Source organism: Benincasa hispida, chromosome 7, assembly GCF_009727055.1.
Source record: "Benincasa hispida cultivar B227 chromosome 7, ASM972705v1, whole genome shotgun sequence".
Lineage (NCBI taxonomy): Eukaryota > Viridiplantae > Streptophyta > Magnoliopsida > Cucurbitales > Cucurbitaceae > Benincasa > Benincasa hispida.
The window spans coordinates 24,306,496-24,333,536 of record NC_052355.1 but is presented as its reverse complement, the minus strand read 5'-3'; the positions used below and the strand labels follow the sequence as shown (position 1 = coordinate 24,333,536).

At 31.8% G+C, this 27,041-nt stretch overlaps 1 protein-coding gene across 1 annotated transcript; it reads left to right on the top strand.

Moving 5' to 3' along the window:
• The first annotated feature begins 3,663 nt into the window (after positions 1-3,663).
• Positions 3,664-5,428, top strand: LOC120081164 (7-deoxyloganetic acid glucosyltransferase-like). The gene is made up of 2 exons (XM_039035846.1): positions 3,664-4,262; positions 4,337-5,428. Exons 1-2 carry the CDS (start codon positions 3,755-3,757, stop codon positions 5,281-5,283), a joined length of 1,455 nt encoding a protein of 484 aa, XP_038891774.1. The 5' UTR covers positions 3,664-3,754; the 3' UTR covers positions 5,284-5,428.
• Positions 5,429-27,041: the final 21,613 nt, after the last annotated feature.

Genomic DNA, 27,041 nt, shown 5'->3' with positions numbered 1-27,041 from the left:
AGGTCATGTCACCCATGGTCGTTTAGGTGAGATATAAGTATCAAGTATCAACGACGTTATATACAGAGACTAGTCATCTTGTGGTCCGGTCTTATACAAACTCTTTCTATAGGATATCCCCGCTTGCATGACTCCACATGAATGGTTAGGATTTACTATCTATAGTAGTTCACAACATTTGCAAACTTCTACAAAGCGGGCCGTATTCTTAGTGTCGCTAGGATCAGATATCCCTCCTTAATCCTTATACTACAGACCTATTTAGGTTATCACTTAAGGCATGATCCACTTGTATATCTCATGTACATGCTTAAGGTTACATACAATAACCATGGAGCTTTTGTTTATTACATATGAATAAATGCCAAATAAAATAACTCTTATTTTATTCATAATAATATATAAAAATTACAAACTACGAGATTGCGGGAGAATTAGGACACCAATTCCAACAACATGAACAGACTCATAGTTAGAATGAAGCCCCATAAGGGCCTTAATAAGTCGTAGATGATCTGGATTGATCTTGGCCTGGTCTAAGTGAGTCCAAATAGGTTGAAGAATAGCGAGACACTCATTCACAGACTGATCGATCTTCTGACTTGTGCCAACTAGAGTAGTATGAAGTTGATAGTAGTGGGCAAGACCCACAGTTTGGAATCATCCGAACAAAAAATCCCAAAGTTCTTTTGCTGTGTCAAACGCATCGAATTGAGTGTGAATAGCTGGGATGGAGGTATTACCCAACCAGGTGATTATCTGATGGTTCTTGTTGTCCCAGTCTTCTAATCTATCTACAAATTTACTGTCTTTTTCAGTGGCTCCTTTGACAGGCTTAACGACGTCACCTGTTACCACTCGCTATAATTTACGACCAATCAAAAAGCTCTCCATTTGATAGGCCTAGGTAATATAGTTGGTGTCATCAAGGATTGTGCTGATAGGACGAAAGATGTCATTTTTTTCCATTTATAATGCAGAAGAAAAAGAATTATAGTAGTATGAGGCACGAGTCAAGACTTGGATTGAGTTCAATCGAGGATCGAGTTTTGGACCGAATCGGAGATTGGGAATCGGGGATTCAAGGGTCGAGTTCTAGACCGAGATCGAGGGTCGAGTTCTGGACTGGGGATCAGAGATCAAGGGTCGAGTTCTGCACCAAGGATTAGGGATCGAGTTTTAGACCGAGGATCGGGAGTCGAGTTCTTGGACCGGGAATCGGGGATCGAGTTTGATCGAGGATCGAATTCTGGACTAGAGATCGGAGGTCGAGTTTTTTTTTATTAAGAATCGAGGATCAAGTTCGATCGAGGATTTCAAAGTGGCTACAGGATCGAGGATCAAGTTTTTCACAGTGAGGATCGAGGGTCGAGTTTTTCGCAGTGACTTCGGACTAGGGATTTGGGTGGTTCTTCTTCACGCTGAACAGGGATTCTGGGTGGTCGGCACCGGTGCGATGACCGAACGAAAGCGATGATAGAGAATAAGAAGAAGAAGAAACCAAATAGCAAGGCTCTGATACCATGTGAAAACAAGATCGAATGAATGATTTTCTGTGTGTTTCTATTGATCAATTACATCGTGGTACAACACTAAAATTAGCTAACAGAAATCCCCTAACAAAGCTCAACTATCTAACAAAAAAGAGACTTGACTTAGCAACCTGAAAATCCTGAAAAAGTAGTTTACAATTTAACGTCAACAATCGTTCATGTTGAGTTATTCTGTTTTACACTCACTTTCTTGCTCGTCTCTCTCTTCAATAAGAAATTATTAGAGTATGGTTGGAACAATGTGGTTTCTTTTCTAGTAGTTTCAAAGTAAAAAGTCAGAGAAAAAAACACTTTTGTAGGGTTTGTGATTATTAAAAAAAAAAATCAACTTTTAATTTGAGAAGAAAAAATTAATTACGTCACGGTTAATAATAGTAGTAGATGAGTGACATTAAACCTGTCATAAATTTATGAAAATACAAAAGTTTCATTTTTTTCACACAAAAAAACGTGCATTTTAGCATTTATCGTACTTTTCTCTCTCTCTTCTGGGGTAGTTAGATTTTAATCGGTCAATTTAAAATGGGTTTGAAATATATTTTTAAGTATTTAAATTAAAAAATGAGTTATTTCAAAAAAAAATTAAAATATTTCAAATCATTCAAAATAGCTTTCATCTATATGTTAATCAATTTTTATAAAAAAAAAATTAAATAAAAAAATATTCTTTTAAAAAATATTTTTTTTCTTAAACGATGAGCTAAAAAACAGCTCAAATTGATAGAATCGATCGACATTAATTTTCTTTTAAAAAAAAAAAAAAAAAAATCAGTCTACAGTCGCTACACGGTCTACAATGCATGTCCCTGCATTGGCCTTCCCAGTGTTTGCAATGCTTCCCTTTCTTTATTTTTTCCCTTCTTTTTCCTTCTACGTTTCTTCTCACTTTATCTGTTTTTCTTCTTTATACTTCAACAATCTATTTAGTTTGCCGGCTACATGAAATTAACAAACTTTTTTCTATTTAATTCATCGACTACACGAAAATTTATCAGAAGAGACTGATCCATCGATAATCTGATCGAAAATATTTAACTATTAATTTAAATTTTGTATTTTAATTTTTAGTATACTTATAAGCAATAAGAATTTGTAATATATAAATTATCTTTTTTAAAAAAATATATTTTTTTTATTTGGATATACCTTTAATTACAAGGTTACGTCAATTATCATTGAACTAAACTCTCTTTGGCATGTACTAAATTATATTTTAATTATGAAAAAATGGAAAAAAAAAAACCAAAATAGTAAAGAAAAATACCCAGAAACAAAGAATGAGAAATGGTTATTAAATGTATTTATGTTTCTAGCTTTTTGGCCTTTTTTTTCCTTTAAAAAAAACACCTACACATGATGGACTAAAGTTTAGAACATGCGTTTAGCCAAATCTTCAAAGTTATATCACTCAGGACATATTTATTTCACATGCTTTGTCATGGGATTTTAGATAAATATTTAATATCATTATCTGTATCATATGATTTTATTTTTTGAACACAAAATATTATTATCTAAAGAAATTTTAAAATTCATACATAGATTTTCTAATACTCTTTACCCAAGCGGAATTTTTATACATGGAAGAATAGTAAAAATATAGTCGAATTATTTAATAAATAAATATGAATTTTATAAATAATTATTTTGATTTAATAATTTCAACTAGTAAATTTACAATTGATATTTTATATTATAAGATTTTATTATTAATTATTAGTATTTGAATTAATTTATATATATTTAATTACTTTTAGTAATTAAATTAAATATTCTAATTTTAATTTAAAATATTTATTTATTTTAGTATTAAATAATTAATTAATATAACAATATATTAAATAATACTAAATTTAATTTAGGACTAAATTACTCATTCTCTTACAACTTAATTAAATACTTATTTAATTTTAGTTTTACATACAAAATTAGTAAATCAACTTATATTTTTAAGTGATATACATTAATTATAGAGTATATGATGTTAGACATTTAAATCTCAAATATTTAATATCTATACACATCAAACAATATTTACAATCCAGATTTATTTAATAATTGTTATATTATTTCAAAGTTAAAAAAAATAAAATAAAAAAATAAATAAATAAGCTCTTTAACCTTTTCCCAAATCTCTATAAAATCGAGGTGTCCCCAGTAGATTCCGTGCGCCTCCATAGACACAAACTCTATCACCCGCCATGGAAGGACCGCAAACATGCTCTCCCCATGTTCTTCTCTTCTCAGCTCCCGCCCAAAGCCACATCAACGTCCTCCTCAAGCTCGCCGAGCTCCTTTCCCTTTCCTCCGTTCGTGTCACATTCCTCACCACCGAACACTCCCACCGCCAGCTCACCCACCACTCCGATGTCCTCCGCCGCTTCTCTCGCTTTCCGGCCTTCCAATTCCGAACCATCTCCGACGGCCTTCCTCTCTCCCACCCTCGCACCTTCTCCCACCACTTGCTTGAAATGCTCAACTCATTTGTATCCGTTACCAAACCCCTCTTTAGAGGCATGCTTGTTTCAGGCCATTTCGGCTCCGATCTCACTTGCCTGATTCTCGACGGCTTCTTCAGCTTCCTCTTCGACCTCGACGACGATTTTGTTAAAGTACCCATTTTTTGTTTCCGCGCTTTTGGTGCTTGTTCTTCCTGGACTATCCTTTCTGTTCCTAATCTCATCAAACAGGGGCAACTCCCTATTAAAGGTACCAAAGTTTAATTTCTTCAGTAGCTTTGTTGAATTTTGGCTAATTCTGTTAATCAATTACTATGTTAATAGGGGAAGAAGATATGGATAGGATTCTAAATAACGTTCCGGGTATGGAGAATCTTCTCAGATGCAGAGATCTACCTAGTTTCTGTAGAGTCGCTGACCCAAACAATGACCCAATTCTTCAATTCATTGTGAATGCGTTTATTCGTAGCACTAAATTCGATGCCCTCATAATGAACTCATTCGAAGATTTGGAAGGACCCATTCTCTCAAACATTCGAACTTTATGCCCCAAACTCTACTCCATTGGACCCCTCCATGCCCTTCTCAAAACCAAACTTTCCCACGAAACAGAGTCTCTGAACAATCTCTGGGAGGTCGATGGGAGCTGTCTGTCGTGGCTGGACAATCAATCGCCGGGATCCGTCATTTACGTCAGTTTTGGAAGCATTACAGTGATGAGTAATCGCGAGCTCATGGAGTTTTGGCATGGTTTGGTGAATAGTGGGAGGAAATTTTTGTGGGTCATACGGCCGGACCTTGTGATGGGTAAAAATGGGGAGATTGAAATTCCGCCGGAGTTGGAGGAAGGGACGAAACAGAGAGGGTACATGGTGGGATGGGCACCGCAAGAGAAAGTGCTTTCCCACGAAGCAGTTGGTGGGTTCTTGACTCACAGTGGTTGGAATTCGACATTGGAGAGTATAGTTGAAGGGAAGCCGATGATTTGTTGGTCGTATAAATATGATCAACAGGTGAACAGTAGATTTGTGAGCAATGTGTGGAATTTGGGTTTGGATATGAAGGATTTGTGCGACAGAGAAACGATAACGAAGATGGTGAATGATGTTATGGTGAATAGGAAAGAGGAATTCATGAGATCGGCGACTGAAATGGCTAATTTGGCAAGACAAAGTGTGAACCCTGGTGGATCATCTTTAGTCAATTTTGACTGTTTGATTGAAGATATTAGAATTTTGAGTCAACAAAAGATGCCCAACAACAACAACTAGAACTCGGTGTTTCCGTCTTGCTATTTGACAAATTTCGCCCAAATGTGGGACACTTTTTAGTTTTTAAAAAGCTATTTCATACTTTGGAAGTGTGATTGTTCTCATAATGTAATTGATTTCAACCATTCAAATAATTCATCTTATATATTCTTTAGTTAGCTAACAAAGGGACTTTATGGATCTATAAATTAGAAGTTTCAATAATATAAAATTAGTTAATTAAACTCTTTAATTAAATTAATAAATTTTCATTAATTACCGGTCACTTCATTAAAAACCGACAGCTACACTCTTCGCATCGTGTCCACAGATATAACTAATCAATAGTGAGTCGACCTTCACAATACTGTTTTACCTCTGTAGTTATATCTAACTCCTTAAATACCATTGATCCCTCTAATAAACAAACAATTTATAGTCTAACTATAAACTAACACCTCTTGGGCTAGTGAGATGTTGAGGCCTCAATGTTCAAGACTTGGAATCGGCTATTAAAGGAGCAATTTATCTACTTTCCCTAAGGTTAGAAAAGGAGTGAATTTCATCTTGTGTAGTTATGTTCCCAACTCCCTACTCGAACAAGTTCTCAAAATGATAGGTTTGATGAGTGGGCTAACAAGGTCACCCTCTTCTATACAAATTAACTGATTGCTCTCATAAAAAGAAGTTCATAACTCATTTAGGATTAAGGTCAAGTCACCTATGGTTATCCTAATGAAATGTAAGTCTCTTCTAACAACAGTGTTATATAGAGACTATTCATTTCGTCGTCCGATTTTATACAAACTTTTTGAATAAAATACGTTGTTCGCATGTTTCCACATAAATGATCAGGATCATATCATTTGTAGCACTTTACAACATTTGTAACATCTACAAAGTAGTTGTATTTGTAGTGTTACCAGGATAAAGTAATCAACCTTATCCATTTACTACAGACCGTTTAGGTTATCATTTAAATGTGATCCACCTATATGTCTCCATATACATGTTTAAGTTTCATAAAACAACCTTAGATTTTAATTTATTGGATTTGTTTAATGCAGTCTAGACATTAATAAAATACCTCTTATTTTATTAGATATATAATTTGTCTTTACAAACTACAAGGACATTAACTCCAACAATATACAATTGCAATATCAATGCATGCTTTTGAGTATCCTTTTAAGTGATATACTTCATATTTGATATATTAACAATATCATTTTTTTTCTCTCTAAATCGGGTATATCAATAAATTAATGTATGAAATATGAAGTATTTGTTATATAATTGATATACCAAATTAAATATAACTTATATACCATTAAAAATCATATAAAAGTTTTGAAAATAAAATAGATTACTAACTAATATAATTTATATTTGTTATATCATTTGACAAAATTAATGCATTTAACATATACCATTAACATCAAATTGAAATAATCGGATGAAAATAATTTTGTTTCAAAAGGAAACAAAAATAAAAATAATATTTAACATAATCGAATAAACAATGTTGACCATGACACAGTTAAAGTCGTGATATGTTAGTTATATAAATGATATTCTCTAAATAAAATATATCAATTGATTGATATACCAAATATAAAAGATATCAACTAATATACCAAAATATGAAGTATATCATATCTATTTATTGATATACAAATGAGGGTAGAATCATAATAGTAAAAAGTCGGGAATCAAGTTTAATTTTTTTTTTTACTATATTTGCAATTTTGGAAAACCATTGCTATGTGTGCTAATACCCTTATATTTTTTTATTAGTCATTGTAATTTTCCATTATGTTTTTAGATCCACTATGTATTTAGCCGATAAGTCGAATTCGATTTTTGAAAACTATTATTATGTGATTCAAACAAATAGTTCAAATTCTAAAAACAATATTTGTATGTTTTCATTGTATCGATATTTTGAATTTTATATTTTAAAAATAAAAATTATATTAAATAAAGATAGAAACATTTAAAATCTTCATTGAACCCCTTGTTTTCAAATTTAAGTTGTTGGTGGCAGCAATTCCAGCTGCTTAAGTTGGGTGAAGGACATTCACATGATTGCGATGGCCACAGTGACTAAGGTTGAAAGTTGGTTTGATTTTATCGGTTTAGGAGCCAATTAAGAACAAAACTAAATCTTTTATAAAGAATAGATCCATATGATTTCCAATGAAGAACAAAACCAATGAATGAATTATTATTTGATTTGATTTATTATTGGTTTTGTTCTCAATTTTTGGCTTTTTTCTTCCTTCCTATTTTTTTTAAAATTTCTTTTGTTTTGAATTGGTTTTTATACTATTAAGGGTAATTGCAATTGGTAACATCTTTAGGAATAATAATCAAGTGTATAACATCATTTAAAAAAAATTGCAAATATAAACAAGTGCGATAGACTTCTATTGTTGATAGACTCTCACGTCTATCAGCTATATCATTGATAGACTCTTACCAGTGATATAGTCTATCACTGATAGACTCCTATCAATAATATGGTCTATCCCTAATAGACTATTTAAATTTGGCCATATTTGCAGTTTTTTTTAACATTATGTTATATCCACTAATACTTTGGGTCTAATATCTATATTTGCAACTTTTCCTTTTGTAAATAACAAACATACATGATACACCATAATAATTATAATCAATACAAAAAGATACCCAAGGTTACAGTTAATTTTTAAATTTATATATATGTCATCGGTTCAATTCAATTCAATTTTGATTAGTTTTGTTAGAAATGTGATATTGGCTAAATATATTTGTTTTAGATTGTTGGTGATGACTCCTTGAATTTTTAGGAGTTGTTTTTAGGAGTTGTCTTGGGTTTTGTCCTTGGTGGATCTTGTCTCAGAGGATGTTCTCCTTCATGCCAAACCTACAAAATATTTCTTTCCTTATTTCCCTTGTTCTGCAAAATATTTCATTTGGGATGTTTTTCTTTCTGGTGAACTAACGCTTTTATATGAGGATATTTTTCATCATTTTATTGTGCTATTTAAGTTCAAGAAATTCTCTTGCTAGGATTGCCACATCAATTGTTTTGTGAGATTATCGTGTGAACTTTACAAAATTTTTATAGAACTACATTGTTTTCAATTAGAAGTTCTTTGAGCTATTTGAACTATCTGTGATAGCGTGTTCTTCACTTGTTCTTGTTCAATTCACGAAGGTTGATTGGTCTTCGAGGAGCCTAAGATTTTGATCAACGAGAAGGATTTTTCAAGCCTTAGGAGGAGTATTGTTGCTTACATTTATACTTGCAAACTATATGTACCTTGTTGCAAAGAAGCCCAAACTCAGTTCTTTAGAGCATCTTTGGCATTGGTTTAATATTTTTTTTCTTTGGCTCTCGGTCTTTAGCAGCAGAAGTTGCCGCATTGAAGCTCATAGCAGTTGACTCCAAAAACTACCATTTCTTTGTTGACCTATGATGATCAAACTTCATTTTAAGAGCCTTCACCAGATAATACTATAGTGTGGCCTAAGCTTAGATTACACTTTGCTCCTTCCGTCGTATTGGTAGTTTTGAAGCATATTGGTAAAATGTGGAATATATATATATATATATATATATATATATATATTATACACTTTAATTCCCGGGGCCTTAACGTTACCCGCCCTCCAAAGAGCCACCTTGTCCTCAAGGAAGGTGGAATTCCAGAAATTGAGCTTTGATCACGTCAGCTGGTTCCCATGTAGCATCCTCTTGCAGACTATTCGCCTAGTGAATGAGCACTTCCAGCACACGTTCTTCAGTTGGTGACTGTCTTAGTCCAAGCACGGCTTCCAGTGTAAATTAGGTGCTAACGATGGAGGTAGAGGAAAGGCTGGTGAATTAGTTCCCACGACTTGCTGCAATACTGAAACATGAAAGAAGGGATGAATGCCAGCGTTTGGGGGTAATGCCAGGCGATACGCCACTGGACCTATTCGTGCAGTGATTTGGAACGGACCCACAAAATGCAGGGCTAGCTTCAGATGGGTGTGTTTACTGATTGAAAATTGACGGTACAGGCAGAGTTTGAGATTACCCAATCATTGCCATCGTACTGCACGTCCCTCTTATTAGCATTAGCCGACTTAATCATTCTCTGCAGCGCTATCAATAAGGTCGTCCTCAAGCTTTTTAACATGGCATCCTTTTCCTGTAACAAGCGATCCAAATCATGTACAATAGTAGCCCTTTTTTCATAAGGCAGTAAAAGGGGTGGAGGACAGCCATACACCAACTCGAAAGGTGTCACCCATGTAGCCGTATGGGTTGGGTATGTCCTAAAACTTAAAATTTATAAATTTAAACATATTCTATTTGATATAAAAATGTTATTGAGGTTTATTCAATAAATATGTTATTGAATATGTAAATTGCATTAGTAAAAACTAAAATCTAATCAACTAAGATCCATGGCTATTATATGAATATTTGAACTTTATGTGGGGACATAAGAATTGATTAAATTCAAGTAAATAACCAAAACGGTCTATAGTAAACGAATAAACTTGGGTACCTTATTCTGACAACATTGTTGGATGTGGCCCATTTTGTATTTAGTACAAACAATGTGTTCCTATATCATTCATGTGGAGACTGCGAATGAGGACGTCCTATGCAATGAGTTTATGTAAGATCAGACCAAGAAACAAGTCACTCTTAATTTATAACGATGTTTACTATTTAAGACTGATTATTTCAAAACAATGAACTTAGGTAACTCAACCTTAATCCTAATCTAACTATGAACTCCTGTTTATTCGGGATTATCCTTAAGTTTGCATAGGTGAAGGTTAGCTCAATAGCGCCGGCTCAATAAGTCTCCCATTTCAGGGATAAGACCGGGTAAATAGCTAGGGACATAGGGTGCAAGACGAATTTCACTTCTATTCACTTTTAGGGTTAGTAGAGAGATTGTTATCTTAAGTACTGATTCCAAGTCTTGAACAAGGGACCCCACCCGCTCATTGGCCTGAGAGGGACTTGGTTTGGTGATTGAATCACAAACCAATTGTTCATTAGAGAATTAGTGGAACTTAAGGAGCAAGATGTAATCTTGAGGGTAAAACAACAATTGACCCAACCCTTATTACGAACAACCTGTGAATGGTCGACTTACCGATTACGGTTAAACCAAGTGAATAGAAAAATATCCAAGAGAGTGCAACGGCTAGGCTTTAATGGAATGACCGGATAGTTAATGAATGTTGATTAATTCAGATTAAAGAGTTTAGTCAATTAATCTCAAATTGTTGGAACTCATGATCTGTAGGTCTATTAGGTCCCCCAACTAGCTAACAAACAGATTAAACCTTAGAATAACATGATTAGTAAATTTAAAGTGTTTAAATTTGAATTAAGGGATATACTATATAATTACACATTTAGTTATCGTATTAAACGAAATTGGAGAATTGGATAATATTTGAATTTGATTTGAATATCAAATACATAAATAAAGATTTATGTTTTTGGAATTGGTGTTTAATTAATTTAATATTTGATATTAAATTAATTTTGATTAATTAAATAGTTTAATTAATTGTTAAAAATGAATTTTATTTAAAATTAATAAAATTATATATTATATTAATTATTGAATTAATATATATATTTATAAAATTATATTTTTGAAATTAAGATTTCAAAATTTATAAATCGTTTTTTGAATTTAATTTAAAATTGTGAGAAAATCCATTTAGTGGATTTATCCCACATTAGAGACTTAATTCCGCTCAAAATTCCACTTGCTTTTATGCATTTGAGGTGTCAACTTGGAGTGTAATGTGATTGCATGCTGAATTTGAACAAAACCAGTTCAACTGAGTTGAGAAATGTGAGAGAGAACACTATTTTTCTGAGTGGTTGGGCATTGAAGAAGTGTTCTTCATTTTTCATGTACAAAAAATCACTTCCTCTCAAAATTTCCTAGGAATTTCTACTCTTTTTGGGTTCCACCATCCAATCTAAGGTCTAAGAGAATAGTAGGGAAAATCAAGTGGTGGTCTACAACCATTTACAGAGGAGAACCAAGTTCTTCAAAGGTAAACTCTTAAAACCCTCTTTCATTTTGTGAACACGCTTACTTTGATGCTAAAATTGATGAATTAGAGTGCTTAATGATCTTGATTATCTCGCTAATTGCATGCTAATTCCATCAGTATGGGTGACCGTGTTGTAACTATATTCAACCTACGACAACCATTTTGACCACTGTTTTGGCGTGTGGATGGTGAAATAACATAGGTATGTTACAACTCCTTGATTAACCACCTCCGTCTGACCATCGATCTGAGGATGATAAGCAATGCTACGATTTAGTTGTGTGCCTAATAAGCGCACAAATACTTCCCACAGTTAGACACAATACTTCAGGGGCAGCCATGTAAACGCACAATTTCATGTGCAAAAACAGTAGCTATTGAGACAACAGTAAATTGAGTGTTTTAAGTCAATAAAATGAGCATACTTGGATAGCCGAATGACAACCACTAAAATCGAGTCAAAACCATCTGATTTGTGCAGCCTTTCCATAAAATCCATGCTAATATTGTCCAATATTTGCTTAGGATTAGGGAGAGCTTGCAAAATACCAACTAGTGACAATGTCAAATACTTTGTTTGTTGACAAACAACACATTCCGCCACGATGGAACAAACTCTAGCTTTCATTCCTACCCAATACACCACTCGAGCTAGCCGTTGTTATATTTTTAAGGCCCCCTGATGTCCTCTAATTGGGCTGTTATGAAATTCAGCTAACAAGAGTCGGATTATTGGGGATGTAGGAGGGGGAACAAACCTACCCCGATATATCAATAATTCCCCATTGAGAGTATACTTGACCGAGGTAGCTTGATATTAAGCAATGTATTAAGCAATGTTTGCACGATCATTTAGCATGCATTCCTTGCGTCGAGTATCAAATACCAGACGATCGTTTATACCTCGAGCACCTATGCGATCATGTAGCTAACACAACATGATCGAGTAGACAACTCTACACGATCGTGTACCATTAGTCATATGATCGTTTAGCATATGCAACACGATTGTATAGAAAACTCTACATAAATGCATAGCCAAAATTAAACAATTGTTTAGCTTAAGCTACACAATGCGACCACCATTTCGTCTTCTCCATCAAAACGAACTACAACCTTTGCGTCTGAAGCTTCTTCACGAACGACTCAAAAACTTAAATGAATACAAAATCGATTGCAAGAAATAATGCCCAAAAACGTAGGGGACCTTACAAATTAACTTTTGAAACCTAAAAGGAAATCCATAAACAGAGATTACTATCCTAAAATTATCCATCAACAAACATCACATACATTTAACGATTAAACGCAATGCAGAAGTAAAACCCACCAAACTGTAAACAGTTTCAATATAGCAAATAGAATTTGGAAATTAGAACAAAACCTATCTCTGATACCAATTGATGGAACTCATTTTACAAAGAACCTATGAGCGGAAACGAAGCGTCCAAATCCCATTTTGATTGAAAATAAACATTTATAGTAAAACAGACAGATTATGCACCTTAACAAATTACAACATGCTTTTGAAGAACTCTTCTTCAAGTAAATCCCTCGAACATTCACGAACATCACGAACAGTCACAAACTTTCCTTGAGCAAATAACAGCGAAACTCGAACCAAAAGAAGACATAACCACTTGGTGACCTTGGTATTCTCGGGGTGAGAACCCAAGAATGGTGGGTTCTGGTTATTTTGGTTAGGAGGGAGTTTGAGTTTGGAGGAGGAAGACGATTGAAAAGAAAAGCACTATCGCACAGAGTTTCGTTCAATCGTGTAGGCAATCAAGTCTATTGCATAGACTCTCTAAGTTGATCGTATAGTCTCTCAATCGTGTAATTCACATTATTATAGAAAAAAAATAAAATCATATTTTATTTATCCCAAAAGCCACAAAAAATCGATTAACCTCCCACCAAGGTGGTTAGAGAGAAAAAAAGAAATTAATTATCAAATAATTAATAATTATAAATAAATATGATAACTAACTTATATACTATATTTATAACCTATAGTTTTAATATTGCATCATATACAATATAAAATATAGTTCTTTTTATCTATTTTATGACATTTAATATAAATCATATTTATATTAAATTTAACAACTATGAATCTTATTCATAGAAAATATATTTGAATTATATTCAAATATTTGTTCCACCAATTAAACTATAATGTATCATATACATTATGTTAATTATATCATATATAATTGAATCTATTTAAATATATCACATATAATTAATTCCCTCAATTAATTTGAACAATTCAAATTAATCCAAAAACTGATTCTCATTAATTCCGGGGACCTCATGGACCTGTAGCTTGAAGTACCAACGGTACGTGAATAATTAATTAAACTTCTTTAATTAAATTATTCACCATCCGTTAATTGTCGGACACTCCACTAAATGCCGACAGTTGCACTCTTCACCCTACAGATATATTTCTGTGTCCACTGAATATAACCAATCAATAGTACAATAAACCTTCACAAATTACTTGAAATTATAGTTGGGCCAAGTACAGTTAGGCCAATATTACCGTTTTGCCCCTGTAGTTATATCCAACTCCTTAAGTATCACTGATCCCTATAATGAACAATAAATCATAGTTCAATTATGACCAAACCCCTCTCGGGCCAGGTGAGGGTGTTACGCCACATTGTTCAAGCCTCGAAATCAGCCCTTAAGGGAGCAATTTATCTAATTACCCCGACGTTGGGGAAAAAGTGAATTTCTTTTTGTGTAGCTATGTTCCCAACTCCCCAATCAGACAAATCTCCACAATGGTAGGTTTGTTGAATAGACGATCTGACCACTCTCACCCATACAAATCAAAGGACTGCCTTTATAAGCAGGAGTTCACAACTCACTCAGGATTCAGATCATGTTAGCTATGGTTATCATGCTGAAATATAAGTCTTTATTATGAACGACGTTATTTAATGAGACTAAATATTTCGTGGTTCGGTCTTATACAAACTTCTTTGTATAGAATATCTCCGCTCACATGTCTCCACATGAATGATCATGATCAGATCATTTGTAACACTTTACAACAATTGTAACATCTACAAAACGAGTCATATTCATAGTGTCACCAGTATAAGGTATCCAGCCTTATCCATCCACTACAGACCATTTAGGTTATCACTTAAACATGATCCACTTGTATGTCTCTACATACATGTTTAAGCTACAAGATAACTTTGGATGTTAGTTTTTTGGTCTGTGGTTAATGCAACTAATTTTAAAATAAAACATCATATATTTTATTACATAAATAAAATGTTTGTACAATATAATTACAAATTATAGAACCTTACGAGATTTAGGACATCAACCTCAACATAGATATGATTCAAAATTAATTTATGAGAGAATTAAATATTTAAAGGAGTTCAAATATTAATTTAATATGAATTGGATTCAAGTTAAAATTATCGGTTAAAATTAATGCATATTGGATGCATACTAAAACAATAGGTTGTGAGAGAAATACAATTGAATATGATTCAAATAGGTTAAACTAAATATATGATATTTAATTTGGTAATTAATTAATTAATAGAAGAATTAAATTAAAACTATAGATTATGTGAGAGATGTTCATTAATATGATTTAAATGAAATTATTAACTTAATTAGATTTAATAATTAATTAATTAATTAATATTGATTTGATTTAATTTAATTTAATAAATTAAACAATAATAAAATTAAAAACAACTCATATACGTGAGAGTTATGAAAGACGTGGAACATTGTCCACGTTTACCACTTTGTCTCTCCAATAACCTCTCACGCATGATATACCTGTAAAGGTGAAAAAAAATTTATATATATAAAGAAAGATTTATTTGAGAAACAATGACTCTAGAATTCTCTTACAAATATCACATCATTCTTGTGAATTTGAATCCCAAAAATTTGAGATTGGTTTCTACAAACCAATAGCCTCATTTCTCAGAGAATAGGAAGGTTCTCGAACGGTGGTGTTCACGTTTTTTTTTTTTTTTTTGTCATCACACAGTACAAAGGGGTTCGTGATTTCTAGCCCAAGGAGAATTAGTGATTTCATTTGAGTTGTCAACGAGAGTAAGTGAAGACATTCTCTTCTCTGTAAGATTAAATCATAAAAAGATAAAGCATGTTTAACTTGAATTATACAGTAGATTGAGAATTTTAGTTCTTTGTTCATATTCTATATGTTTTACCAGTGTATTTGTATTTTGAATTCTAAAATTAATTACGAGTTGATTCTTGGTTTTTCCGTTGCATTAGGCCTTCTATCCCTATAGTTCCATCCAAGATTGGTGGACGCGAGGTTGAACCGCCTTCTTTGATTCTTTCCATAGTTAAACACCAGGATCACAATACCAAAGATAATGGTGGCCCATTGTTATACTAATTGAAAATAATATAGAAGTACCTACCGCAATTAAGGATGTTACAAACTATGTCAGAAAATTCACTGAACATTCAGCAAACAAAAATTCCAAAACAGAAATAACATCAGATATTGTTAACCCAATTTGGTGAGTAAAACCTACGTTCGCGGGGCAATGTGCTTGTGGAAAGATAACTTCATTAATATAAATGATAAGTGATTACAACATAGTACTTATCTGTATTGACGACTCGAATATAGTGACCTTTGTAAAGCTTAACAACTCAACCGTTCACCTGGACTTCTCCTAGATGTGAGACTCCCTCTCTAGAATATTTAGGCTCTCCCTAAGCAATAATATAGTGAAGAATGTCTTAGGCTCCCCCTAAGGCCGAGATTTCCTCTCGGCTACACTCAAGCTCTCCTTAAGTCGTGAGAATCCTTCTCACTTGCATTCTATCTTTTCCTTTCAAGCAAAGACCACTTCACTCGTTTAGCTTAGGCTCCCCCTAAGCTTGAGAATCCCTTCTCATATGGTATACTGATGAAGCACACAATTATCTTGGAGTAAGTAAACGACACTATAAAATCTTTCTTCAGAACAGCCAACCCTAAACCAAAGGCTAAGTGTTTTTATATACACATAGCTTATCAAAAAGACCAATCCTAACTTTCAAAAATACTTATAACGGAGAAGGAAAAGGTCTGCAAGAATACTTAGAATATTCTACATAAGGAAAATATTTTGCAGTGTCAACATTTCCAAATAACAACGGTAACCCATCAAGATCAAATGTAGAGACATTCTTAATGACAACAGCCAGACTTAAACAAATATTGTCAATACACAAAGTGTAATAATTATGTACTTTTTATCAATGTTTTGAAAACTAAAAAAATAGTTATTAAAATTTTATTTTTATTTTTAGAATTGTGGTTAATTAAAAAAGTCAACTCTTTTACTAAGGATGAGTCAAACCACTCTAATAAAATCAAAAGAAATATACCTAATTTTCAAAAATAAAAACTAAAAGCCAAATAGTTGGAATTTGCTATTTTAAATGGTTATCAAATGAAGCCTTAGACTAATGGGAATCATGAATTGTAACCTGACTTGATGTTTCGATTGGTTGGTGAAAAGCATATTGACTTATGTTTCAATGCATATCGAATCCGTTCCCACACGCCATTCCATTTTCCTTTTTCATAAAATAATTTATTTAATTTTACAGGGATCAAGGTATAGATCTTTTTAGAAAACTTCGTTGAGATCAGGTTTCTCATTGGAAATTTTTCTTCGTCTTGATTTTTGTTTAAAAAAAATTCGATTAATTAAAAACTACTATTGAAGAGTTTAATTAAATAGTTACCTTTTTTTAAATATAATTTTATAGTAGAAAGAAATAATTATCTATCAAATTATCCTTATATATAAACTAATTTTAAATGTTCAATTCTAACATATTCATTACATTGACCATTAAATAATACAATTTAAAATTTAAATATCATATTTATATAATAGGATAGTGAGAAGATGGGGAATGTTCTCCATCCTTTATATTTACCATTTATATTTACCCTTAAACGTTGCGCCATCAACTATAACGACAAAAAAGTCCTTTATATTTACCCTTCAACATTACACCGTCAACTACAATGACAGAAAATGTTGAATCGACCTTCTCAAAACATTTTAAAACCACACTTCTACTTAAAATCGGGATAGGGATTTGCAGATCTAGTCGGGCTAGATTAAGCATCCCTATCATGACATGAAGGTGAGAGGTTCCAAATTGTTCTTTGAATGTATAGGGCTCAATTTCTCATGTTGCATTGACTTTTTGAATTCAAGTTAGGGCTTTGCAAGTTTCATCGGACTAAGTGGAATATCCATATCGTGATCGAAAGGTGCTTCATTGGTGAACATATTTAGCCATCGAGCTACATTATTGAAATCGAACCAGGGACTCATTAAATGCGTCAGACTTGCGTGATCCTCCCTATTGCGAGTGACAGTTCATGACAACAACCGTTAAAGATTGAAGTTCACGATTGGAAATGTTATCGAGCTAGGGACAATCCATCGTTGGACTGGAAATTTTAGTCCAAATGCAATGGGCCCTTTAATGCGGAAAAGTGCCTATGATGTCAACGAAAGGTTAGATAATATACATTAGTGGGGAAGTTAAATTTCAATAGCGCGTTTGAGAGAAGGTCATCCGTACAAAAAAACTTCATCTCTAAGGGTAAATCTAAAAAAGGAATTGAGTTCAAGTTGATCGTTTTCAATGATACTGATTTGATTGTTGCCCGTTTTTAACTGCTATTGTTATGATTGCTAATAGAGTGGTTTGTTTCCTACCAAGTTTTAATTAAATAGGTAAAAAAATTAACCAATAAAAGAAACAAATTAATCTAAATGCTCAAATGCAAATACAATATTATTGGCAAAAGAAATTCGAAAAATGATGCGGATAAAGTGAGAAATCGAATAAGATTCGTATAGAATAAAATCTTAGGAAAGGAAATTCAAAGAATGGTCCAAATTAAGTGGGAAGTCGTCCCAAGTGAGAACACTTGGCCCTTTGACATTTTTGCCTGCCATTAAAATGGATCAAAATAATAATAATAATAATAATAATAATAATAATAATAAGCCGAAGAAAAGAAAAACGGGCATTATCGAATATTTTTTTTATTTTTTTTATTTTTCACATGAGTCGAATCGTATATTATAAAGCAAAAGTCTAGAATATAGCGTCTTTTTTATTTTCATTTGACATGCTTTTTTGAAAATTGTACAAGTTGTTAGTTTGAAGGATGAGCTACCAATTTTTGCTGAGCTATGCTTCTCCTCCAATATTTTTACCAAAGTAACAATTGAGTTTTGACAAAATATTAGAAGAGCAAATTACTCCACATCGGTTAAATTAAAAAATAGGGATAGACTCCAAGCCTATAAAAAGAGTTATGCCTCTAATTTCAAGTCATTCCAATTAGAAATACTTTAAATCTAGTGTTTTAACTCTAATTAAATTTCTTTTGTATTCTCTAGTTGGAGATCATTGGAAAAAATGTGTGAGTAGTCAAAAGTTTTTAAAGAGATCATTGTTCTATGTGATTGTAACAATTTTTTACATAATAGATTTATTTCTGGTGGGTCGTGGTTTTTCTCCGGGTTGAAAGTTTTCCACGTAAATTATTGTGTTTTTAGTTTTATTTATTTTTTTTATTTCTCTGTTATTTTTGCTTATTCCTATGATAAAAGTGGAAGGTTTTTTTTTTCCAACAATAACAACTTTAGTTTTTGTATTTGTTGTCGATGAATTTGGACTTAACGAAATATGCCAAAAATCACACGAAAAGATAAGTGAAGATAAATACAAAATAACGTAGACTTAATTCAAATAAGTCCAAGTGTAAATTAATCAATTATCTTATCATATCTAAACCTAACTTATTAGGATTAAGATTCAAGACGAAAAGGTAAAACTTTATTTCATTATTCCTATAAATATATCATTATATTCATATGAGATAACTTGATATGAGAGCTAGATTTTAAGCTAGAACTAAAACTTCTCATCTTTGACTTTGGCATCAGAGTTTTTTTCCCTTTGTTTTGCAAGTCATCTCTTCCTCAAATTATAAATTAACTGTTGCTATCACATGAAAATCAAATGCATTTTCTCCAATCCAAAATTGGCATTAACAATACTTTTATGGAAAGTAACAATTAATTAGTCTATAATAACTTAATTTTCAAAGTTTTAAATTTAAAATAATTTAGTCTTTACTGTATAAATTCTTTTTATAACTTTGGGAGTTTTTTTTACCTACATAAATTTATAAGCTACCTAAGATCAAATTTGTATATAAAAAATACATAGATCAAATTATTTAGAAAAAGAAAAATGTACTTCTCAACTTGTTAAGATTTTTTTTATATAATTTTTTTTTTATAAAAAATATTAGTTTTATGATAGGGACAAAAAAACATAAATGACTAAATTGTTGCTAAAGTGTAGTTGTATAATATTGAAATCGTTTCATACTAAAGTACATGACTACATTGATAAGACAAAACTATTTTTAATTAAACTATAAAATGTGAATGAAAAAAAGTAGTTGGCCGTTCATGTATTTAATGGTTATAAACATATAATACAATTAAAGTCTCGTTGGATGACGTTTTTGGTTTTAAATTTTTGAAAACTAAATCTATAAATACATTTATACCTCTAAGTTTATTGTTTTCTTATCTACACTTGAACGATGTTTTAAACACTAAGCTAAATTTTAAAAACTAGGTCTTTGTTGCATTTGTGTGTATGTGAACTTATTATGTGTCTAGTAGTAATTAATCATGTGCTTGTCACAAGTTTTTTTTATAGTTCGTCAAGTATAAATCGAAGAAACCTGATTAAAGATCCTTGAGTGGAAGCAGATCGTCCCAATTTTCAAAATTTACAGCATTTAGATTTTACAAAAAAGGACATAAATTATGCATTTAAAAAAAAGGAATTTACAACACGCAAAAAAAAAAAAAAAAAAAAACAAAAATACAAGAATAAATTAAGGTTTGAAACCCTTACCTTTGAAGACTAATCTTCAATAGAAATCCCTCAAACAATGGACACTATCACAATGGCTACCTCGGTATTCTCTCATATGAGAACCTTGGAGTTGTGGATCCTGGTTAGTTTGGATGAGAGAGATTTTTAGAAAGGGTAGAAGAGAGGAGGAGGAAGGGATCTCACAGTGTATTTTTTTCTTCACGATAATTTCTGTGTCTTCACATAGAGGAAGAAGAAACAAAAAACTAACCACCCATTATCACGTAATGAAGAGAAAGAGGGGGAGCCTCCAAAAATTGGGAAAAAAAGTAATTTATTTAATAAATCACTTAATATATAATATATATGATAACTAATTGATCATATATTATATATTAGACTATATGTTATATCAAATATAACATATAACCTATAGTTTCTATATTGTATCAAATACAATATAACTTATAGTTTCAATTCTCTCTTACCAATGACTTTTAATATAAATTCTATTTATATTAAATTTAATTATATGAATTAAATGTTGGAGTATATCAGCAAGCAGCGGAAGTAACAAAGATCAATAAGCACTCTAATTCATTAATTTTGGTAGTAACTAAAGCATGCTCAAGCTATAATAAGAGGGTTTCAAGTCATACCTTTGTAGAACTTCTTCAAAGCTCAATTTTCAGCTGCAAACTTCTCTAAATCTTGTTGTAGACCACCTCAAGATCTTCCCCACTATTCTCTTAGAGCTTTAGATTGAATTGTGGGACTCAAAATAAACTTGAATGAAGGGAACTTAGAGAAGAACTCACAACAACAACCCATTTGAAGAATCACTTCCTCAACACGAATTTTATTGAGACTATCATGCAAAGAAGATGTCTGCATGAGATGCAACTCATGCTTGGAGTTATTGAAGCCTAAAGAAGTGGGTTTTGTGTAAGCTACTTTGAAGGTGTAATAGAAAAAACCAAAATTCCATTTGTGTTTTTCTAACTTTTCAATTTTTACAAAAAATGATTTCAAAAATCAAATTGATTTCTAAATTTGAAAATATTATTAATTTTACAAAATTAATCTCATAAATTAATTTTCTTAATAAAATTAATAAATAATTATATAAACAATCTAAATAATTCTGATTAATTTAATATCAAATATTAAATTAATTTTACACAAAACCACCTTCATATGTTTAAATCATATTTAAAAATATTAATTCTTCAATTCTGTTTAATTCTTAAAATTAAACGTGTAATTATACCTCATATAATTACTAATTCCTTTAATTCTAATTTGAACGTTTCAAATTAACTTATCACGCTACTCTAAAGTTAATCCATTTACGAGCTAGTAGGGGGACTTCACGGACTTACAGATCATGGACACTAACGATCTGAGATTAATTGACTAAACTCATTACATCAAATTAACCCTCATTCGTTAACTAATGGGTTACTCCACTAAAACCCATAGCTGAACTTCCCTCTCTGTAGATATATTATGTCCACTCGATATAACCATGATTAGTAAGTTAACCCTTCACAGGTTGTTCGTAATAACAGTTGGGTCAAATGTCTGTTTTACCCCTGAGATTACCTCTTGCTTCTTAAGTCCCACTGATCCTCTAATGAAAAATTAATCTGTGATCCAATCAACAAACCGAGTCCCTCTCAGGCCAATGAGAGGGGGGGCCCCTTGTTTAAGACTTAGAGTCAGCACTTAAGGGAACAACCTCTCTACTATCCCTAAAAGCGGGTAGGAGTGAATTCCTTCTTGTACTCATGTCCCCAGCTATCTACCCAGTCTTACCCCTGAAATTGAGGTTTATTGAGCCGACGCTGTTGAGCCTACCCTCACCTATGCAAATCTAAGGATAATCTTGAATAAACAGGAGTTCGTAGTTAGCTCAGGATTAAGGTCAACGTTACCTAGGTCTTCGCTTTGAAATAGTCAATCTTAAATAGTAAACATCGTTATAAAGTAAGATTGACTGATTTCGTAGTTCCGATCTTGTACAATCTTATTTGCACAGGATGCCCCCACTCCTCATCTCATAACATGTACGAATTAGGATCACTTCGTTTGTAGCACTTTACCACTCTTTGTAACAACTACAGATTAGGTCGCATCCAATAGTGTTACTAGAATAAGGCACCCAACCTAATTCATATACTATAGATCATTTTGACTATTTACTCGAACCAGATCCACTTTTATGTCTCCACATAAAGTTCAAGTACATATGTAATAGTCGAAGGTCTTTTAGGTTTATTGGATTTCTAATAAGCAATACATATATTCAATAACAACTTATTGAATTTTCAGAATAAGTTTTATTGTTTACAAACCACGAGTTTTAGGACATAAAACCTAACATTAAATTCATATAATTAATATTTGAATCACATTCATATATTTATTTCCTCTCAAATAAACTTTTTATTATAATGTATCAAATACATTATAGTAATTATATCATATATAATTAATTTAAACAATTCAAATTAATCTAAAAACTGATTCTCATTAACTCCTGTTGAGCTACCAAGGGGACCTTATGGACCTGTTGCTTGAAGCTCCAACGGTACGTGAATAATTAATTAAACTCTTTAATTAAATTATTCATCATTTGTTAACTGTCGAACACTCTACTAAAGATCAACAGCTGCACTCTTTGCACTACAGATATATTTTTGTGTCCATAGGATATAACCAGTCAACAGTACGACGACCCTTCACAAATTTCGCGTAAGTACAGTTGGGCCAAATTTACCGTTTTTTTTTCCTTGTAATTATATTTAACTCCTTAAGTACCAATGATCCCTCTAATGAACAATAAATCAAAATCCAACTATGATCGAACCCCTTTCAGGAAAGGAGAAGATGTAGCTTCAAGAACAAAATGGTTATTCAACGGAGCCTAAAAGAAACAACTTTAAAAAAATTGTTTTTTGTTTTTGGAATTTAAAAAAGTTGTTCAAGCTCCAAAATCAGCCCTTAACGGAGTAATTTATCTACTTACCCCGACATTAGGGCATGAGTGAATTCCTTCTTGTGTAGTTGTGTTCCCAACTCTCTAATCAGACAAATCTCCAAAATGGTAGGCTTATTGAATCGACAATTTGGCACTCTCACCCATACAAATCAAAAGATCATCTTCATAGGCAAGAGTTCACAACTCACTCAGGATTTAGGTCATGTTACTTATGGACATTCTGGTTGAAATGTAAATCTCTATTATGAACGACGTTATATAATGAGACTAAACATTTCATGGTCTAGTCTTATACAAATTTCTTTGTTTACAATATCCCCACTCACATATCTCCACATGAATGATCAGAATCATAATATATGTAGCACTTTACAATAATTGTAACATTTATAAAGCAGGACATACTCGTAGTGTTACAAGGATAAGGTATCCAGCCTTATCCATCTACTACAGACTATTTAGGTTATCACTTAAACATAATTCACCCGTATGTCTCTACATACATGTTTAAGCTATAATATAACCTTGGATCTTACTTTATTGGTTTGTGGTTAATGCAACTAAAATTGAAGTAAAACATCATATATTTTATTAAATAAATAAGATGTTTGTACATTACAATTACAAACTATAGGACCCTACGAGATTGACGACATCAACCCCAATATAAACAAACTATAAGTTTCTTGATGTGAGCCAAGGTTGAACTCAGAGATTTGTACTATGAATGTTTGGAACGTATGTGAATGCGAAAAGAACTAAGATAATTATAGAAGAGCAAAAAATCGTGCGATTAAACAAATCTATGCGATAAAAGTATCTAAACAAGCAAGGAATACTTCGAGTTTCGTTCTAAGAAAATTAAGATAGACAACAGCTTTAATGTGTGTAAAATGTATAGAGAAGGTAGGGTTTGGGGGAAATCAATGCCGAATCACTAAGTTTAACTTTTAAGGCTAATCTTGCCATGCAACAATAGTTTATCGCACACCTCTCGGTGGCTAGCTACACTTGTCATATTTCTATGATGCGTGAGTGAGATTTCATTGAGCATAAGATTATTTCTATATCTAGAAACACTTCTTATTTTGTTTAATGAGATCCACAACTACTTACCCTCTTGGGTAGTTAGTTATAGCTGATTAACTCAATGAGTGATCATAGGCAAGCAATTAAATAGTCATACACTAAGCAAATAGGGTTAACCTTTAAAGGTTCAACTTAGTTCATAGCATTAACATTCTCCCTTACCCCGTGAAGATTAGCAACTCATGGTAAATGAAAAAGTGAAGGTAAAGATAGAGAAGATGATGAAAATAGACATATTGATAATGTAGATAGAAATAGAGTTGTTGTTTATAAAATGAATATTCTCTTAGTCACAATGCAATATAACAATAAGCAAGAGTAAAGAAGTAAAGGAAAGAGTAGTTGTCAGCAATTTCTTGCTTCCAACAGATGTATGCCAAGACTGCTGATGATGAGATGGTAGTGTGAAGTGGAGAAGGCCATCTCAGACTCTTGCTCTAGTGAAGCTCCGATGATGAATTGGGGTGCCGTTTGGAGATGGAAGTTCTAAAAAAAAATACTCTTTATTCTCTCTTTGCTTGTGGTGCAAGTATCGGGGTTAAGGTTTCTCTCAGGCAAAATCTTAACTCTTGAACATTTCCTTTATGGGTGTCAAGGCTCTATTTATAGAACCATGCATTGGCAATTGTTCGAATTCCCGCTCTGATTAATCGTCATCTTTGACACGGTAGGTGAGGATGTCAGCACCGCTATCATAGTCAATATTCTGAAGGTTTCGGCAGAAGATCTGCTGGCACAGGGTCAAAGATCCTAAGGCATGTGATCAATTATTTGTTCATCAGGTAGAAGATCAGCGTATGCGAATAGATCTTGCGGTCAATTGCAAAATAAACATTTTGGTGCAATTTACTCATGATATGCGGTTAGTGGGGGTTTTTAGTATATTTTAACATAAGTATAGTATTATCATGAATTCTTAGTATAATCAACACATATCTTGTATATCTACTCTCATTATTCTAAGTAAAAGGCTACAATAACTTGTATTTCTACAAGTTATGAGTCTTGTTTGCTAATCATTTTATTTTTTGTTTTTGGTTTTTAAAAATTAAACCTATTTTCTCTCAATTTCTTACAATGATTTGCATCATTCTTAAGTGCAAGAGTTGAATTTTAGCCAAATTCTAAAAACAAAAACAAGTTTTTAAAAACTATTTTCTTATTTTTAAAAGTTAGCTTGATTTTTGAAAATATTAATAAAAAATAGATAACAAAGCATGAAATTTAGAAGTAAAATGAGTGTTTATATTTTTAATTTTCAAAAACGAAAAATGAAAAACAAAATGGTTATTCAACGAAGCACAAAAGAAACAACTTTTAAAAAAATATTTTTATTTTTTGAAATTTAACTCAAAATTAAACTCTCATATTTAAGAAAGACACAAATCATGATAAAAAAAAATTAAGAGAAAATAGACTCCATTTTTAAAAAAAAATTATATTAGGTAGAAAAAAAAATCTACCAATATAATACCATTTAAAAATAATTGCATATTTGACAAATGTTAACCAACCGCTGTTCATTTTTTTTGTTTAATTTTCAAGTTTGCCCTTATCTATCCCTCTTCCCTTTCTTTCTTGTTTATTTTTTTTTTCTCCTCCTTTCCCCGTGTTCTCCATTTTTTCTCTTTTCCCCCCCTATTTCTTGTGTTCTCCGTTTTTTTCATTTGGCTTCACTTTTATTTTTTTTTCATAGCTTACTTTTACTTTTTACTTTTTTTTTTCTTTCTTTTTTCGTTGTTAATTTTAATTTTCTATCTTCAATTTTTTTCATTGTTTTTTTCTTGCTTACTTTAACTTTTTAATTAAAATTTAATTAATTAAAAAAGAATCGATAAAATTAGGTTTTGAACCAAGAAATTAAAAGAACTATTTTTCTCAATTTATGAAAATTGAGATATTTTTTAGAAACGAAACGGGAAATGGGAACATTACAAGCCGACCCTTTTTTCTTTTGTAAAACTTTAAAAGTATGAAATTTAACCGTAATAAAGTTCTATCACTGATAGCCAGTGATATTAGTAATAGACTTACTCTATCGATGATAGGGTTTTTTATCACTGACAAACTACGTGAATTAGAGATATAACTTAGGTAGATATTGTAATATTTGTGTATCACAATTATCACTAATATTAGTGATAGAACTCAGATGGATATCAATCATATTCATATATCAATGGTATCAGACTTAGGTAGATATCAGTGTAAAAATCTATTAATGATAAAAGTTTATTATTGATAATTATGATAAAAGTTTTTCCATAGTAGCCATTGATAGCTTTGAGTATTAATATTTTAAAATTGATAGTCACTAAGGAAAGTCTACAATAGCCACTAATATTTTCTATCATTGATAGCTAATTTAGTGAGTTTAATTAATGAAGTTGAATCTCTAACTAAAATGTAAGCGGGATGCTTCACTTATAGAAGTCTATCATTAATAGCCAACTTAGTGAATTTAATTAATAAAGTTGAATTTCTAACTAAAGTGTAAGTGAGATGCCTAGAAGTTATCATAGCATATTATTTGATGGTAAAAAGGAATGACAGAACTTAGGTGATATCCATAAATTGACGATATCAATGATATAAAAGTAAATTTCATTTGATGAAATTCTATCATTGATAGCCATTGATAGAAGTTATCATTAAT

Coding starts and splice junctions, on each gene's coding strand:
- LOC120081164 (XM_039035846.1), top strand. CDS start 3,755: ATGGAAGGACCGCAAACATGCTCTCCCCATGTTCTTCTCTTCTCAGCT. Junction 4,263..4,336: donor GGGGCAACTCCCTATTAAAG/GTACCAAAGTTT, acceptor CTATGTTAATAG/GGGAAGAAGATATGGATAGG.